Source organism: Acipenser ruthenus, chromosome 1 (genome assembly GCF_902713425.1).
Source record: "Acipenser ruthenus chromosome 1, fAciRut3.2 maternal haplotype, whole genome shotgun sequence".
Classification (NCBI taxonomy): Eukaryota; Metazoa; Chordata; class Actinopteri; order Acipenseriformes; family Acipenseridae; genus Acipenser; species Acipenser ruthenus.
The window spans coordinates 97051878-97071336 of record NC_081189.1 but is presented as its reverse complement, the minus strand read 5'-3'; the positions used below and the strand labels follow the sequence as shown (position 1 = coordinate 97071336).

Here is a 19459-nt window from a genome sequence, read left to right as displayed (position 1 = left end):
AAAAAAAAAAACTAACATTAATGATTAGACCGGGTTTGAAAATAACATTTATTTATGGTGGGGCCAGGTATCCTGGACTAATTCCTCAAGTATGGAATTTCTATCACTATGTTTGTGGCTGATAATTATGTAACACCCGCTAGCAGCTGTGCTTTTGGATTACATGTATTTTATTTTCCTTCACGTCAGAAACAGACTTAACCTCATTTAGATGATTGTATCTGCATAGCACAGTGATTGATACCTCATGTTTTTTCTAAGTTTATTAGATGTTTCCTCTTGTTATCGACACGGTATTATATGAGAATTGTCTGTCTACAACTGAATCAGTCATTTGGCTTGACTGCTGTCTATGCTGACAGGAGGCTTGGTGGCCCTGTGGTTAAGAAAGGGGCTTGTTACCAGAAGGTTCCTAGTTCAATCCCAGGTTCAGCCACTGACTCACTGTGTGTGATCCTAAGCAAGTGATTTATCCTATTTGTGCCTCTGCAGCAGTACTTATCTCTGTAACCTTTGGATAAAAGTGTCTGCTAAATGATTAATAATGGAACCATCTTTGATGTTTGTTTATTTTAAATATTCTAGAATAACAGATCTCAATGGAAGTGAATGGCACTAGTTTTGTAACGTTAATGTTCGATTTTACTTTTGCAAAAATGTTGCAAAGGGACCATAACAAATGTGTCTTAAGGTGTAATGTGTAAACTTTAAAAAGGAGATATAGTAAATTATAAATGTTTACCTTCATCTCCCATCTACCAGAAATAGACACTTTTATTTATTTATTTAATTATTATAATTATTATATTTTAAATTCCACATTTACTGGGATATGATTAATTTAAATGTAACAATAAATCAAACATAATTATCATACATAAATCTATTAAATTGTAATACACTGCATAATACACTACACTAGCAAGCAAACTACTGTAAATTAATTCATAATTATTTGATATAATACAAGCATTTTTTAAATTAACACAAGAAATATCCTTCAATTATAAAATATATTAAATAAGTTTAAAATACTCTATTTTAAGACATACTCCAATTCAACTGACCGAAGATCACAGGGAATGCAAAATAGCTATTAATATAGACTATGGGTACTTTGATTGTACAAATCTGTACAACAATTGAGACAACTGTAACCTACATAAAAATGAACCTATAGTCATTTATGTTATGTCTTTATTCAGTTAATTCTGTATCTTGAATACTTCATTGAAAAATACAGTGGCATTTGGATGCCATCATGTGTACAAACATGGTTATTGCATTATTTTTTAGCTTTCACTCAACGTGTCAATTTACAGTCCAGTTTTAAAATATAGCAGCTAATCAACAAATGAATACAGTCAATTGAATGGATCCTTAGTACTATACTATATCTAAAAAAATAATATTGCAATTGCACATGTACTCAATTCCTGGTTTAGATCAACCCTTAGTTTGGCAACTGGACTTGCCTCTATATGAAAATTATTTTTTTCAAAACTGAATGATTTACCTTAGTTTGGTACTACATATTGGTAATAAAATATTTTTAAAAAAATTGCTCACTTTATACAATATATTTACTGTTTGCAGGTTAAAAATCAAAGTTGCTGATTTGTGGTTATTTTAGCTGAGTATTTTTATTTTACCCTTGTCGCTTCCATTTAAGGAACAGGGGACTGTATTAAACCAGATCACAATCATTCTCCTTGCTCATTATTATTACTGGTAATTCTCTTTTGTAACCGAAGATCTTTTGCAAGATCATTTCTACCGCATTTGCAAAGATAGTGAGACAGCAGATTGATTTTGTCAACAGATGTTGGAAGGCTTTTTCTCCACATGACAAGAAGTTCATAAATCTGATCGCTCAGATTCTCTGGGACTCTGAGTTTGACAAGCTGGATGGAACTCCGGCGAATTCGAAGTGACAACACAAGCCGTGCAGCGTCCTCCTCGGAGAGCTCATCTGATAACCAGCACAACAAGGCATCAGAGAGGGACTCTGTAAGAGAAATATGTTGCCGTGGCTAAAAAAGCTTTTATGAGGCAGAAGTTATTTCCAACATGTTTTCTTTCATCTAGGTTTGCAGTGTTTCTTTCTTACCTGATAGGTCAGAGGAGACTACTTTGGCACTTGCTGGTCTACTGATCACTCTCTCTCGCTAAATTAATAAAAAAAAATAAGAATGAACTCACAATTTTAGATAAAGTATGTTATCTAAAGCAATCAATAAGTCCTATTACTATATCCATTCAAGCCGTTTCAATAAATAGTTTGCTTTTTTTTCTTAACACAGTAAAACATTTTCAGTGCTTTACCAATGCTCCCCTTTTGATTTATATTTACTCATGCTTTAAAATTCTTGTGTACGCATATTGCACTTACAATATATAATTATACTGTAGTATGCACCAGGAAAGTACAAGATCCATGATGCAAAATGTTAAAAGTGATTCTTCATATCCTGTAAATGTTCATCTTTCATTTTGTACAGATTACTGTGCCTGTTCAGTCTGTTTCTTCATTATAATTGTATTTCTGTTGCAATCTTTATTGTTATGTTTTATAACCTGGTCCTTGACATCTGCATTCTTGGCTCAGACATTCCTTCTTTTCACTCATGAAAACAAGGAAGTTATACACTAGGGACGCTGACGCTGTCAGAACCATAACCAAAGCACCCCTGTTCAGCCTCTACTGTTGCTAAGGAACCTCTGCTTGTTCATTCCTACTCCCCCTGTTTTAGCTTTAAGAGAGGGCGTAGGTATGGCCAAGCGGAGGTTCCCTAGCAACAACAAAGGTTTCTGCTTGGTGTTTGTGATGTATTGCATCTTGTGTTTCTAGGTTTGTAATCGATCAAAACATTTGCATTGATCTGATGTTGTGTTTTATTAACATCATTCAGAAAGTTTAGCCAATAATGAAATTTCATTCACTAATAGAAGGTGGAATTTTAATTGTTTACCAGAAATAGCAAGATAGAAACCAAAGCACACTCTTTTCACATCAATTACAAAAAAATGATATTCTGGCAAACATGCCAGCTAAACACAATTGGTGTGTAACTGCATATTCCCCCTGCTTCTAAACTCCTTAGTTAGTTATGTTGGTGTGCTGAGGTAGCAAGTTTCAGATCACATTAGACATAATTTATGCTAGCAAGAAAGTTTGTGGGTTTATTCCTGGCAGACATAGTCATGCAATAAGATTTCAAGTTCATACTTGTTAAAATCCAACAGCAGTGTGTACTTGTTTGAAACCACAGTATAGCATTTTTGCTTCACTACAGTAGGATATATAATTATCCATTGGTAGTTCAGATAGGTGTTTGTACACTTAGTAATAGCTATGCTTTATCACAGATGGTAATTTGATCTTAATTGATTACCTTTGGTAGGGTTAATGGCAGCTTGCACACAGGGTCTTGTCGAGCAAAGTCAGAGGTAGTCGTGGCTATCTGATCCTTTGTTAATTTATAAAATATTGCTGTGCCCTTGTAATAAGGCGAGCAGTAGTTACCAAACTCATCTACCTCCTTTAGACATAGTTCGAGTCTGTTCTTCCTCTGGGAGTGGAAAGTGAGCTTTTGAAACTGGGAATCACGGTTGCCATTTCCTGTAAGTAGGGGCAGTGTTATGTGTTACAGTACTTTAAAAACATTACCTTATTTATTATTGCCTCAGGCAATAATTACTCTTGCAGGTTATTAACTTGTTAAGTAACTTTGCATCAGTCATTATTAACATAATTATCAATGGTCGAGCCAATTCTTTCTGCTTAGGAGAATTTGGACTATTCTGTTATCAACTGTACTGATTAGAGGTGATTAAATAATGGGAGGGAATGAGTTACTTTTAGATATCTTAGGAGCTATAAATACTGTACACTAGTTTTATGAGAATCACGTTTTGGGAAAATGAGCAACATAGGACGTAGACTATGTATAATATAAATAATATAAATTAATACATTAATACATAAAAAAATCAATGTGCAATGTATAGCCTCCCACTTTTTATGAAAATAACTGTACACAGGATTGGGATCAATCGGGCAAGACGTATAGCACAGGAGACAACAACAGTTGGTAGTGTGTTTGTTGTAAACACTAAAGGGTGTTCTGTAACACTTTCAGATTGTAATTTTTAGCACTGATATACTGTAAAACTAGCAAGAAACTACCTGCAACCAAGTTGTTTGTTGTTTATATGGCATTATATGTTTACAAGTGTTTTATTTGTGTTGGACAATTAGCTTTTGACTTTGCACTTCCTATAAAGTAATATCAGAAGAAAAAGAAAGGAAGAAGCTACATGATTACATTGTTTTCTATAACTACCAACCTGAGGAAGAGATATTTCCACTAAACCTTAGTATAAGTTGTTCTCCTTCTCGCATTGAGAGCTCATCAGATGGATCTGGTGGGCTACAGTATCCTTCCTCACGTAGTTTCATCAACTCCCAGCTTAATTCTTTATAGGGCACTACCACAACCACAGCATTGCTTGGCTTCTCTTTTTTACGATATAACACAACATTAACCATGGTGTGACACATGGATTCTTCAAGATCATTGATGAGAGTAATCAGGAATGAATTTTTCACAGAAGAAGTCATTCGAAAAACAATCAATCTGGAAAACATGCATACATATACATTCTATTACTTAAGCAAATCAACCCGTGTTCATGATCAAACTCAAAGTTCACAATCAAAGAAACTACTCAGAGCGATAAAGAAAGGACTTCCAGTCTCTCTTGTTGCTCTGCTTCCTTATAACATAGTTGTTCACATTTTAAGACTAGGTAAGCTAGGGTGGGGGTTGGGGGGTAAAGTAAATTCATATAAAAATATTCTATCATCTCTCATCCAACATTTAGTAACAATCCAGGTAAGGAATACAAACAAAAATGTGTTACTCTTACATACAGTTCCTTAAAATGTTGCATAATACTGAGCAATTGAGAATTATATCAGTCTATAAGCAAATGCATATCTATGCAGTATCTATGCAGTATAATCATTTCATTGACTGAGGGGATTAATAGTAAAACAATATGTATCTAATACTTTACCTTTCTATATGTTCTGACAGCTCAAAAGCAACAAGTCCATTCAGGATATTCCTTACTGTAACATCCTCCATGATAACCCACTGCTCTTCTTTGGACTTATACCCAAGTAATATCAAGTATTCATTAGCTGTCTCTCTGGACTTCTTTACAGAGGCACTCACTGCCCTGCAGTGTTTTAAAAATGCAATATAAGATTTCAATTAAACATATCCACATACTGTAGTTATACTGCCCAAGATGTTCATCTTACATAAAAAAAATTACGATATTAAAATTGGAGAGAAAAATATATTTAGAAAAACCTTTTTTGTTTTTACTGTTTTAGACATGTATTAGTTTAGTTTCAAAGTACTGTTTAACCCAAGAGATATAATCAACTTCAAGTCTTTTCAGAAAGATTTCTAGATACTGTAGCTACTAAGAAAATATTGATTCAAGCAGAACAGCAATAAGGGATTACACAGAAAACGAATAATATTAAACAAATAAATATTAGGAAAATGCAGTCCGGATAACACTTTTTAAAAATTGAACATTTGTTTACCTTGTGCGAAGAATAGGAGTGCTTTTAGGAACTGCAGCACTTCCTGGTCTTGCATGGTCTGTATCATCTCCTTGCTTCTTCTGGTCTGGGTTTGGGGGACAGGGAAGAGTAAACGTGACAGACTTCCGAAATGGCTGCGGTGAGGGATGTACAATATGAACTAATGGACTGGTAGACACAATGGAATGGTATGCATCACTCTTTGACTTCAGTGTAGACAGAACTGTTGCATCAACTGGCTGGACCTACAAGATTAGTTGAAACAATATTAGAAAAACCCTCAGGTGATAACAGGTAATAAAGTATTATTTACAGAAGCAACATTAGGACAAGTGTCATGTTTTCTTATGTATTAATTTGGGTTGCATCACAAGTTACCTGATAATAGTGTTTGACCCCCCCCCCCCCCCCCACCCCCCACCCCCCCCCCACCCACACTTATTGTTGTCATTTAATTTTATTTGGCAATTATCATACATTATATTTTTAAGTCTGTGCCCATCTATTGTAAATATCATATTATGTCTGTCAGAGCATTGCTACAATAAAATAGTCTCAAATCTTCATTCGAATGCACTCAAAACAGGTACTTCAATAAAGCCACCACTTTTCCAAAGCTAAGAAGTCAAATTAAATATTCACCACCTCATGAGTATGTCATGGTTCATTCTCAACTCAGTGTCAGAACTATATTAAATACAAAAGTTTCTTACCATTGACTGCACAATAATGGGTACATTAAAAGTTGCTGGCAGATAGTCTAGTGAAATTCTTGTATCCATGCTTAGCTTTATTGACAGTCCTTTTCTGGGAACAGTGAAGTTTTCTTTGCGTAAGCATGAGACCACTGAAAACACACCAAGCTTGTAGACTCTAATCTCTGCAAATGAACCCTAAAATAATTAAAAAAGGAAATGCTTGGTACTAAAACAGGTATCACATGTAAAGAATTTAAAGTTTCATGTAAGATATCAGTTCTATTTTCACCTTCCCTTCTTTTACATTATAATACAAAGCAACTGATGGATAGGTAGCATTTGTGTTATTCTCCGGAGAGCTGCAATGCATTTTAATTGACTCTCAGTAAATTAGGTTTTGGAAGCAACATTTATGTTTTTAGTTTTCAAATTATATAATCATTTTGGAAAAGTAAGAACCCATTGCTGTTCACAATTAATAATTTTACTTCTGTGGTGAATGACTTATCAGGGGATCAAATATGGGTTGAACTGGGTGAGGCTGGGAGAGACATTTTGTTTTTCATGTTACCCTCTTACTACCAAGGCTGATAGTAAATTTAATGTTGGTTTAGTCTTGGTAGTCACCTTTGATAAAAAAATAAATACAAAATTAACATTTGTTCAGGTAATGAAAAATAAATGTCTGCAAGTTAATTAATAATAGCTGAGGTACTATTGCATTTGTGGGTCAGAGTGCATATATTTGATCTGCACAACGCCTGGAAGATAATATGGCTGGAAAGTCCTGTTGTTTATAAAGACGTGTACAAGTAACTTGCAGTGTCGTTTGATGCACTGCTGTTACAGAATTGAATCTATTCAGTTGCGGACAAAGACTCTGATTCAAGCATTCAAAATTCTAAAAGGTATTGACAATGTCAACCCAGGGGACTTTTTGACCTGAAAAAAGAAACAAGGACCAGGGGTCACAAATGGAAATTAGATAAAGGGGCATTCAGAACAGAAAATAGGAGGCACTTTTTTACACAGAGAATTGTGAGTCTGGAACCAACTCCCCAGTAATGTTGTTGAAGCTGACACCCTGGGATCCTTCAAGAAGCTGCTTGATGAGATTCAGGGATCAATATGCTACTAACAACCAAATGAGTAAGATGAGCCGAACGGCCTCCTCTCGTTTGTAAACAATATGTTCTTATGACCTCTGCCTGTGAGATGAGGGAGGTCAATAGACTTATAACCAAGACTGTCGACATGCTCAGCTCCTTTACATAGTGGTCAAGATGCTCACTTGGTGACTGCGTAGTTGCCGTTTTGCCAGACTCAGCCCTGTTACATACATTTACGACCGAATATAATAATCATATTAATAAAACCAAATGTTATTTACAAAACTGAAAAACGTAGTACATTTAACTGTTTAGACAAGTAGTTTACAAACCTTTTGCCCGTCGTGGGTTCCCTCCAAGGAGACAGGATTTATGTAGCTTGAATGTAACTCATCTTCAAATACCTTCACCAAGATATCACGAGAACTTCCCCTGTACCGAGCACTAAATGGTATGGCAATGGTGATTGGAAAGGGTATTTTTATCCTGGAGTCACAACACTGAATGCTGATAACGTTGCTTACCAGTTCTTCAGAGTCTGACACAACTAATGAACTCATGTTATTCACAATTCTACAGGTCAATTTCTGTACAACAATATAAGGTGCTGTAACGTAGCAGACATTTTGTAAATCACTGCTGTCTTCTAATTCTGCCAGAAGCCTAAGAAAACAAGATTTAAGAAAGTCTTGTTTAGATGTTAGAAAAGAAAGAGAGATTATAACACAAATACATTATTTAAAATTCCTATGCTGTTATACACTTACCGGCTTTATTGGCAGATGTAAACACATGGTGTGTTTAGTAATTGATTTCTGAAATAACCGGAAAACTTTAACAATTATGTGTTGTCATTACGGTAAGTTTTTTTTTGTTTACTTTTTCGTTTACCTCTTGCTACCTCGGGTAGTAACTTCACCTACCCTGTTACAAGGGCTACAAGAAAACTTGGCTACACAGAGAGGGACAGATCTTTTTTTGCAAAACACCTGGACTATTCCCTCAAGTGTGCTAAACAGAAAGCATACTTGAGAGAGAATTGACACTTAAATCTTGAAGGTTAGCCAATTCATACTACCTACATAATGGAGGCCTGACAGATGTACTAAATAACATCTGAAAGGCTGTCTCTGCCATTATAAAAACAACAGGAGTTGGAAGGCTATTTTGGTGGATGACCAATGCTGATGTAGAACAGTAGACTTCAAACATCATGGTGGGTCCCTGGGGCATTACACTGCAGCAGGGTATTTTTAATTGAGGCTTTAAAGAGCAATGCGTATGAAATATCACAGTTATCTCAACCAATGTATTCATCTTGTTGAGATACACTTTGTATATCATAAATCACTTCTGTTTCAGTCATCACTTCAAAGTACAGCTGGTACACCAGACAGCAACCATTAGCATGCCCCTTGCAACAAATACATCAGTGCGGCATACCACATAGAGCAAATGTGACATTTCTTACATTCACTGGGTGCAGAACATTGTGGGGGCAGCTTAATGATTACACTCTACCAGCTGTGCTAAGAGAGAAGACATGTTTGAGAGCTCTAACAGAAAATAATAAACAAACTGATGTTAAACAATGACAAGAAAAAAATGTTAAGGCAACTGTGATATTCAAACCAGGGCAAATTAAAAACAAACAAACAAACCAAAAAAACTTTAAAGTGAAACATCTCCCTCTTGCAAAGTTATGAGTGTAAATATCATTCATACAACTAATTTAACAATATAAATAGTGGCCGGTATTAATACCACCAATCAGATATTTTTTAGACATCTTTCCACGGGAAAATGATGTGTGTGTTAAAAGTTGTCAGTATTTTGATTGCTAAAATTAAAGATCATTAAAAAAAGATCCAATTAAAATAGGTTATAAGTATCTAATTAGTTTGCTTACGCTCTTTTGGACCATCCTCTTGGGTCTTGACTCTCTTTTTTTTCCTTTTCATGGTATTTTTCAGATTCTTTCTTACCATTCAAAGTGTCAGTTTTTGTCAGTGGATCAATGCCATTTTTGCTTGGACTGCTGTCTTTCACTGCCAGGTCAACATTCCTAACATCATCTGCTGTGTTGCTGTCTTCCTTTTGCTTTGATTCTCCCATTTGTGGGTTCCAGTTTTTATTGGAGCTTTCCAGCTGCAAGGTTGCCATAGTCTTTCCTTTCTCTTTTTCGTGATCAGATTCACTTAAAGATTGCACTGACGTACTTTCTTCCCCTTCTGACATTAAACAGGTTGTGCCCAATTGTTGTAACTCTTCATGGTTAGAAGAGATATGCTGAGAATGATCACCCTGTCCATGACGGCATTCTGTTTGCGATGCATTCTGAATAATGTCAGGGTTTTGATTTGAATCAACATAAGCAAATGGTAAACTCAATTCAGGACAGTTTAGGACGTCAGCAGTATCTACCTTACATTTCATCTCATACAGGCTGTTCTTTGTAGTGTTTAGATCACCAACAACAGCATTTAATAAATTCTGGATTTTCTTTAAGTGATCCTCAAATGAACTTTCTGAAAAAACAAAACATGAAAAAATAACTTTATTTTAAATGTCTCCCATCCAAAAAAAGCATGTATTTTTTTTTTTTACTGCTTTTCTGGTTGCCGCCATGGTCGGTGGCAAAGTGTAGACAATTCCTTTTATGTTAAAAATATTGTATGTTATATGACAAGTGGAATCGATTTGCTGTTGACTCTTATTAGGCTTCCAAATCTGTATTCTGTAATATACAGGATAATGTCGATTTTTGATATACAGGGTCATCAAAAAGACTTCCACTGACAGCAAGGTAGTGCAAATAACTTTCAGTGGATTGTTATCATTTTAATATTTACTTTGTCTGAAGAAATTAATTAATATTTGTTTACGACTGTAAGTCGCCCTGGATAAGGGCGTCTGCTAAGAAATAAATAATAATAATAATAAGAAGAATAAAAAACTACAAACCAAAACTGAATTTTATATATACATACACACAAGTCACTATTGTGACTTGCTAATTGTATTAATACTGTATTTATTGTATGTATCAGGGAAGTATTGAAAATTTGCCTATGACCAGTTTGCTGAATAAAGTATATCTCATTTTGTTTAAACTTATGATGTCTCCCTGTGAATAAATACATAAATACATTTTAAAAAGTGAGTATCTGAAAGTATTTTAAGATATCTTTACCTGTCTCATATTTCTTGTTATCACTTGGACTTTGCTTGCAAAGTACTGCAGACAATATTTCACATGTAACTTGCAGTGTCTCTTCAGCAGTCACCACTTTCTCAGAAAAGTAACAGTTCACATCTTTAACCAGGGCTACCAACTCCTGCAGGCTTGTTTTAATGTCATTGGTATGGCCATGTTTCTCATCTTCTTGAAGAAGCGGTTTTAGTGAATGGTTTTTCAGCTGAATCAAGTTTAGCAAATGGTCCACAGGGTCTGACCCCTTCCTGTTTTTTAGCTCCTCCATTGTAATTTAAATAAACCTTTGGAATGCCAAAACCAACTATAAAATCACACGTTTTTTTTCCCCTAAGCACAATTCCACCTTTTGGCTGACCTGCTAACAATGACCAACTTCATTCATCTCTGCATAGTAAAAACCTTTGCTTGTTTGTTCTACTCTAGAGCTGTAGTTGTGTATGGTTATATGGGTTGCTATTTACTGCCCAACTTGCTTTAAAATGTTACCAGGGTTACAAGTAGGAGTGGCTATCTATGAATCAAGCTTCATTCAAGAGATTTGTTGTTGTCCTTCAGGAGAAATACATTAACAGATGGATGCATTTATCAGGGCTAGACCAATATATCTAGAGACACTACTATATGTTTGCTTCAGAAAGTATGCACCACATTTCTAAGTGGGAAAAAATATATATTTGAAAACCAAATATAAGCAATCATGATGTTTAATTTTAAGGTTGTTCTCTACTAGTTTTATAGCACTACCTTTTTCACAAGGGCATAAACTGTCCCAAAATGTTCTACTGTATTTTTTTTATTTTACAGAATTTAACTGAACACATTTTTATGATAGATAGATGTAGACTAAAAGAAAAAAGAAAACACAGCATTTTAAGTCTTATGGTATTACATAATTTTAGTCATGTATTGTATTGTTTTATTTGTATTAAGATCAAGCAGAATTAATTACTCTTAGAAAATCATTTCACAGAGAATTGCTGAACATATCTGTCTTTAAACAGGGTAAAACATTTTTCAACACATTCTCCAATTTGTTATACATAGTAGTTTACTTGTATAGATCAGATATAAATATAAATGGCACAAAATATTTTTCAAGAGTCATTGTGTGCTATTAGTGTGATGTGTACATATTTTAGGTTAGTAACAAAACATAATCAAAACTTTTAGAAATGACCATAGTTTGTACATGACCCCAAAAATATTTTTGTACAAATATACTGTGTACAGAAGTAAAAGGTCACTGTCACCCACATGGTCAAAAATATGGTGAAAGGTTTATTAGCCTCATAGCTGGATACAGATATAAAATATAAAATATATAAAATGTAATTCATAGGGCGCCTTTAAGGGTGAGAATTAGTAGACAGACATGACTTGCACTATTCAAGAACAGTGAGGAGCTGTCTGGGAGCAAGATACACATGAGAGCAAGAGGTTCTGGTATGATTGGAACCGAAGAACATATAACACATGGAGAGTCCCTTTACTGCTCGGAGGACCACGTTCTAGAGGCCTGGGGAGACCCTGCTACCCATAGGGACAGAAAGGTCACAGACCTGGAATAAGAAAGATTTAGACAGGGCAGGCACCAGGTGGCGACCTAATGGTCGAGGTCAAGCCAGCGTCCGGTGCCGGGTCACGTGCCCCGAAGGAACCTGTGAATAGGAGACAGTTTAGAGGCCAGAGCTAAGACAGATAGCTGGCTAGAGGAGAAAGATTAGGATAGAGGGCCTATGTAGAGGCAAAAGCGCATAAGCTGCAAAAGTACAGTTGTGGCCGGGGGTTTCCTCTGGCTTCCCGAGAGAACCTCAGCCGTGTAGGTGTATGGGCGGTGCAGCCGAACCCGAGGCAGGGAGAGAGCTTCACTGGCCCCCCAAAGACGGGACCCCCGGCTTCCGCAAACCTGACTGTGAAGAGAAAGACTGCTTGCTGCACACATGGATATAAGCTAGAAACATTAGAAACAAGGTAAAGTGTTATTAGGACAACTATGGATTGGAGGCCATCTGCGCTGTGGAGAGGAAAAAAACCCTGCTTTGTTTAACTTTTTTAATGGGGGAAAACCTCTGGTGGTCCTGGCAGAGAGGGCACCCTCATTCCGGGTAAGCTAACAATTGACTGCTGAGTTGTTGCAGTGTCTGAGGTGGATGATCTGATATAAGTCTCTACTGCTGATGAAGGCCAACGCCCCAGGCTCTTGATGAGGTGCTGGTTCACTCCTGCGCTTGCTGCTGAAGTAGTGCGGTGTATATAACTGAGGTGGCAGGGCGGCTCTTGAAGTGAGAGGTGATAGATGGGAGGAGAACCAACGTCTTGTAATAATTGTCCTGGATATGTCCGTGAATAGCGGGTCTGTTGGGTAGGTAGGTAGCTCTGGTGGATGGAGCCAGCGCTGCAGCCATGTATTCGTAAATTGACTGAAGCAAGTTGGATAATGATGAGTTGCTCACAACGTCAGATGGCTGAAGGTAGGGACCTGCAGAGGTATGGGGTCTGCTGCTGGGACCAGGTTGTGGAACTTGCGGATCTGAAAGCGAGACAAAGCATCAACAGTGTTATTGAGAATACCCGGTATGTGGCGAGCTTGTATATTGAAGTTGTTTGACACTGATATCCAGACTAGATGGCGGAGTAGTTGCATGACTAATGAAGATGAAGACCGGCCTTTATTAATCATGTGAACTGTGGATGTGTTGTCACTGAAAAACAGAATTGATGTTCGTGGTCATTGGTGTCCCCATAGAGAGGCGGCCACTACAATTGGATACAGTTATTCTGGAAATGGTGGAGACGGGAAGGCCTCGCCATGAAGCCTTTATCAATTTCTGCTTTGATGAGTGTGGAGACAGCTTGAGGATCCAATGTGGTGGATTTGAGATTTGTGCAGGTATAGGAGGAAGTAGGGAGGCTGGTAATGCCGGTATGGAATCTGTTTTGTAACCTGTCTATGAGATGCTGGGTGAAATGCTGGTCAGGGTGAGAGAGGAGAGCTTCAGTGAGTGCCTCTATGTTGATAGGTGTGCGTACTGTCAATGTAGCAAAACATTTGTTGTGCTGCAGGGGAGAGATAATCTGGGAGTGGGTGTCGCCGCAATAGTTACATACGTGCAGGAATCTGTTTGTATTGAAACAGGACGACCTATTAAAGTTATTACAAATTTGCTTTTCTCCTGCAAATTTAATAGGTCGTCCATATTTGTCTATGTTATTATGGGAGGCAGCAGGAGGTGCAGATGCGTGGATCGAGTTTGGTGATGAAAGCCGGTTTCTGAAACAAAGAGAGGTATTTGGAGGCTGTGGGGTGCTAGTGTTGGCAGTGCTGGCTGTTTTTGGGCAGAGATGAGTAGAATGCGCAGTGGAATCGCAGACCCTGCAAGCATGAGCCCGCAAGCCTCCAAAGACCCGGTTACACAAATCATGATCAGGAGCGCCTCAGTTAATGATATGATTGTGCGATGCAAGGAAGGCTGCTGCCTTGGCTGAGAAACTTGTGATATTCATGTGATATTTGTTTATTTAGCAGACGACTTTATCCAAGGCGACTTACAGAGACTAGAAATTAGATTGATGTCTTTACCCTCGATGATTTGTTTACGGAGCGCAGCAGATAAGGTGTAATATCTGGTAGTGGAAACTGGCTGAATACCTGTTGCCGTAGCTGAAGTCAGGTTGAAAGCTGGTGCTCATTCTGCTGTGATGGTAGATGAGGCAGAAATGCTGGTTGAGGGTAGGAGAGCGTTTGACCGGGCTTCCATGGTGTCCAAACAGGTGTTAATTGCTGTAAAGCTGTCTGCAAATGGCTGCATAAATTCTTTAATGTCTCTGAATATCTCTTGATGAGTGTTGAAAGGGGCTGCAGCACTGACCGGAGTTGGAGTCTGAGTTTGCAGGTTGAAATCAGAGTCGGATGCGTTGCTCTGCTGATGCCTTGAAATCTTGCTATGTGAAGCTCTGCTGGAAGGTGCTGCTGATGTTAAATCCACTGCTGGGTCCGGGGTGGGGGTGGCTACCGCAGAGCAGCTGGGCTCTGCGTCCTGGATGTTGCAGAGCAACAAAAATAAAGTGTCATGGTTGGCGTTGGGTGGTATTTGGGTCCCAGAGTCAAAGATCACCTTCAGCATTCTTGCAACCGGCCAGTCTTTGAAAAGCAGCTGTTTTTGCGCTGGAACCGGTGCTTGCCTGGGTCTTTTTCCCTTTGGTCGGGAGGACGCCGAGCCTTGGCTTGGTGGTGATGGCAGAGGATATGATACGAGCCTGGGCGTGATGTTGATTGCTGGAGATAGCTGCCCAGGCTGTATATCCTCGGATTCGATTGAAGAAAGATCAGAATCCATTGTGGTAATTCTTCAGAGATGTTATTCTGGTATAGGAGATGTTATTTCCATGTATTTAAATTATAAATAGCTCAGCCAGTCAAAAGGCGAATCAGTTGCCGAGTGCTTTGCAAGAAGAAAAAACAGTCCAGAAGTAAGAGTTAGGCTTATATAGGTGAATATAGATTGACAGATATGATAGCCAAAGAGAAGCTCCTGTTCTGCCCACCTGAGATTGACGTATCGGTGGGGCGTAAGCTCAGGAATCAGGTTTCAAGACTGAGCTCAGGAGCGGAGGCGGAACCTTGCTACCCAGAACTACGCGTGGCTGGCCTCATCCGGACTATGCAGGAGGACTGGATTGAGACAGGATGAGGTAGGAAATGGAAATCATAGTGAGAGAGGGGCCCTCTCCGGCACCCCTGGAATTTTGCCTGAAGGATGACATTTAAACATAATACAGCTTTGAAATGTTCCATTAAAAAGTTTTTTTTTTTTTAAATGCTATATCGTTTAAGGGACATTATTGCTATCTATGTTTTCATTTTTGTAGCAGTGTGGAGTAGTGTTTAGGGCTCTGGACTCTTGACCAGAGGGTCGTGGGTTCAATCCCAGGTAGGGGGACACTGCTGCTGTACCCTTGAGCAAGGTACTTTACCTAGATTGCTCCAGTAAAAACCCAACTGTATAAATAGACAATTGTATGTAAAAAAAAAAAAAAATGTGTAAAAAATAATGTAATTGTATGTAAAAATAATGTGATATCTTGTAACAATTGTAAGTCGCTCTTGTATGACAGAGCTTTAGATAAATGTGTATACAGTGGATATTGTTTTCAGTTTTGATGATTGAAATACACAAGGGTTAAGGATATCTGTTCATCCTCATTTCTGGAAACTGGAATTACATGGGGGGGGGGGGGGGGGGACAACAACTCCATTTTAATTACCTCAGTGGACGTATGTTGATATGCTATTGTACATCAACTGAATATACACCAGTGTGTTTTATTTATGAAACTAGATAAATGAAAGCTATATTGAACCACCAATTCAACATTGTTTCAGATGTAATGCTATTGTTTATTGTACAACATAGGTTGCTATGAGTTTAAAGAAGGCAACTATAAATTATTGTGGATTTTAATAGAGCCTTCCATTGAAGGTTTAACATATGTTTGAATTATGCCACTAATAGACAATATACTGAAGTAATCCTTGGTAAATGTTTGGCACGGTCATAGTGTGATAGAAATATTTCTGGTAAAGGTTAATAGCTTGCAATGCCTTTTTAGTACAACTACATAACATATACATATATATACAGTGGAACTCCTTTTATCCTCGCGCTTGGGGTGGATAAATAAGGTGTTATTGCATGTGACTAGAATGCATGAATAAAATAAAGAAACTAGTAATGTAAACTAGATTAGCATTTGCTGGAGATGTATGCAATCCAATATATTACAAAGACAGAAGAATGCTGTACTATAACTATAGGGTATGAACTTCAAAATAATTTCTGTTATTTATGTATGTTATTTGTAGTGACCCTCTTTTGTATTATATATTAAAGGAATATCATGCTATAATAACCGCTTTGTGCCAAGTTTCTGTACTTTATGTAACCTTTTCTGACAAGGTCTTGAAACTTAAAATATAACAAAGTGTTTAATTGATACTTCCTGGTTCAGTGTTGCACACTCAGATAAGAGTAGTGAGCAGAGTCATGTTTGTTTTCTGTGCGTCCTCCCAGTCTTACTGTTTGTAGACTTTTTTATCTCTAGATAATTATCATAAAGCAAATAAAGCCATGAAACCATTGGTCACTTATTTTTTTAATATGATTAAACTGTGTACAGTATAGCAAATTAATAATAAAAAAAAGTACAAACACATACAGAAGGCCTCTTTCATGATATGAATATTTTATTGATTTTGACTGTGTATATAAAAGATCTTGCACATACAGTGCCTTGCGAAAGTATTCGGCCCCCTTGAACTTTGCGACCTTTTGCCACATTTCAGGCTTCAAACATAAAGATATGAAACTGTAATTTTTTGTGAAGAATCAACAACAAGTGGGACACAATCATGAAGTGGAACGAAATTTATTGGATATTTCAAACTTTTTTAACAAATAAAAAACTGAAAAATTGGGCGTGCAAAATTATTCAGCCCCCTTAAGTTAATACTTTGTAGCGCCACCTTTTGCTGCGATTACAGCTGTAAGTTTTGCACATCGAGAGACTGAAATTTTTGCCCATTCCTCCTTGCAAAACAGCTCGAGCTCAGTGAGGTTGGATGGAGAGCATTTGAGAACAGCAGTTTTCAGTTCTTTCCACAGATTCTCGATTGGATTCAGGTCTGGACTTTGACTTGGCCATTCTAACACCTGGATATGTTTATTTGTGAACCATTCCATTGTAGATTTTTCTTTATGTTTTGGATCATTGTCTTGTTGGAAGACAAATCTCCGTCCCAGTCTCAGGTCTTTTGCAGACTCCATCAGGTTTTCTTCCAGAATGGTCCTGTATTTGGCTCCATCCATCTTCCCATCAATTTTAACCATCTTCCCTGTCCCTGCTGAAGAAAAGCAGGCCCAAACCATGATGCTGCCACCACCATGTTTGACAGTGGGGATGGTGTGTTCAGGGTGATGAGCTGTGTTGCTTTTACGCCAAACATAACGTTTTGCATTGTTGCCAAAAAGTTCGATTTTGGTTTCATCTGACCAGAGCACCTTCTTCCACATGTTTGGTGTGTCTCCCAGGTGGCTTGTGGCAAACTGTAAACGACACTTTTTATGGATATCTTTAAGAAATGGCTTTCTTCTTGCCACTCTTCCATAAAGGCCAGATTTGTGCAGTATACGACTGATTGTTGTCCTATGGACAGAGTCTCCCACCTCAGCTGTAGATCTCTGCAGTTCATCCAGAGTGATCATGGGCCTCTTGGCTGCATCTCTGATCAGTCTTCTCCTTGTATGAGCTGAAAGTTTAGAGGGACGGCCAGGTCTTGGTAGATTTGCAGTGGTCTGATACTCCTTCCATTTCAATATTATCGCTTGCACAGTGCTCCTTGGGATGTTTAAAGCTTGGGAAATCTTTTTGTATCCAAATCCGGCTTTAAACTTCTCCACAACAGTATCTCAGACCTGCCTGGTGTGTTCCTTGTTCTTCATGATGCTCTCTGCGCTTTAAACGGACCTCTGAGACTATCACAGTGCAGGTGCATTTATACGGAGACTTGATTACACACAGGTGGATTCTATTTATCATCATTAGTCATTTAGGTCAACATTGGATCATTCAGAGATCCTCACTGAACTTCTGGAGAGAGTTTGCTGCACTGAAAGTAAAGGGGCTGAATAATTTTGCACGCCCAATTTTTCAGTTTTTTATTTGTTAAAAAAGTTTGAAATATCCAATAAATTTCGTTCCACTTCATGATTGTGTCCCACTTGTTGTTGATTCTTCACAAAAAATTACAGTTTCATATCTTTATGTTTGAAGCCTGAAATGTGGCAAAAGGTCGCAAAGTTCAAGGGGGCCGAATACTTTCGCAAGGCACTGTATATATTTGAAACTGCCCATTTTATAGATTTAGTATAGTAATTGCAATTACAACTCTTATGCAACATTTGTTGGCATGAAGACTCGCATTATTTTCTAATATTCTTTGCTTTTCAAAGATCTGTAACTTGCAGAAACTAAATATCTGTCAGGGTCTAATACTGTTAATTCCAGGTAAGTATACGTTTATAATTATCTTTATAACACTTTGCCCACAGGTTGTTTTGGATTTTGAACTGACCACCCGGACCTTCCCAATGAGTGTACAGGAACCACACAAACATTAAGTAAAAATAATGATTTCTTAATTTTTCATTAACAGATACATCCATGGAGTGAAGTTTGTGGTGTCAGGGAATGATAATGGGACAAATTTAACAACGTGGATATGATCTTGGTACCTGCTGTCCGAGTTGCTGGTTCCATAACAGCAGTGTTTGACCATTGTTGTTTTTTTTAGCGTTTAAAAAAGATTAGTTACCATACAAATGTATGTGTGTGTGTTGCTTGGAGTGACAGAGATAATGGCCACCGGGGTAACCTATGGTTGCTGACATGCGTCACGTGATACAAGGGGCTGATGCCATTGGCCGGTGCCGTTGTATTGCCAGTTTCGCTAAAACCCCCTCTAAGGCTGGTGGCCCAGCAACAGTGCTGGGGGCGTGAGCGGTCGCTTGCTGGTTTGGCGATGGTGTGGCAGGCCCGGACTGGTGCCAACAGTGTCATGCTTGGGTTTGGCGTACCTCAGGTGGTGAATCCTACCTTGGGCCCACGGGAAGGCGGTGGCTACCAACCCGCAGGATCGAGGTGGCGCAGTCCAGGTGAGTCCCAGGATACGCTGGTCCCCAATGTCGGCAAGCCAGAACTCGTGGTCCTGTAGGAGGTCCCCGAGGTGGACTTGCAGTACTTGCTTGCCGTG

General features: G+C 38.0%; 1 protein-coding gene across 1 annotated transcript; it reads right to left on the bottom strand.

The window, feature by feature from the left end:
* Positions 1-1179: 1179 nt before the first annotated feature.
* dthd1 (death domain containing 1) lies at positions 1180-11094 on the bottom strand. The gene is made up of 10 exons (XM_034033877.3): positions 10627-11094; positions 9343-9961; positions 7766-8096; positions 6340-6519; positions 5627-5871; positions 5083-5247; positions 4351-4640; positions 3396-3622; positions 2111-2168; positions 1180-2008 (listed from the first exon to the last, which is right to left on the bottom strand). Exons 1-10 carry the CDS (start codon positions 10913-10915, stop codon positions 1704-1706), a joined length of 2709 nt encoding a protein of 902 aa, XP_033889768.3. The 5' UTR covers positions 10916-11094; the 3' UTR covers positions 1180-1703.
* Between the last annotated feature and the right edge of the window lie 8365 nt (positions 11095-19459).

Excerpts from the sequence above, each read along its gene's own strand:
- dthd1 (XM_034033877.3), bottom strand. The coding sequence starts at position 10,915 with ATGGAGGAGCTAAAAAACAGGAAGGGGTCAGACCCTGTGGACCATTTG. Across the intron at positions 9,962-10,626 it reads TAACAAGAAATATGAGACAG|AAAGTTCATTTGAGGATCAC; the intron begins GTAAAGATATCT and ends TTGTTTTTTCAG. Across the intron at positions 5,248-5,626 it reads ACTCCTATTCTTCGCACAAG|GGCAGTGAGTGCCTCTGTAA; the intron begins GTAAACAAATGT and ends AAAACACTGCAG.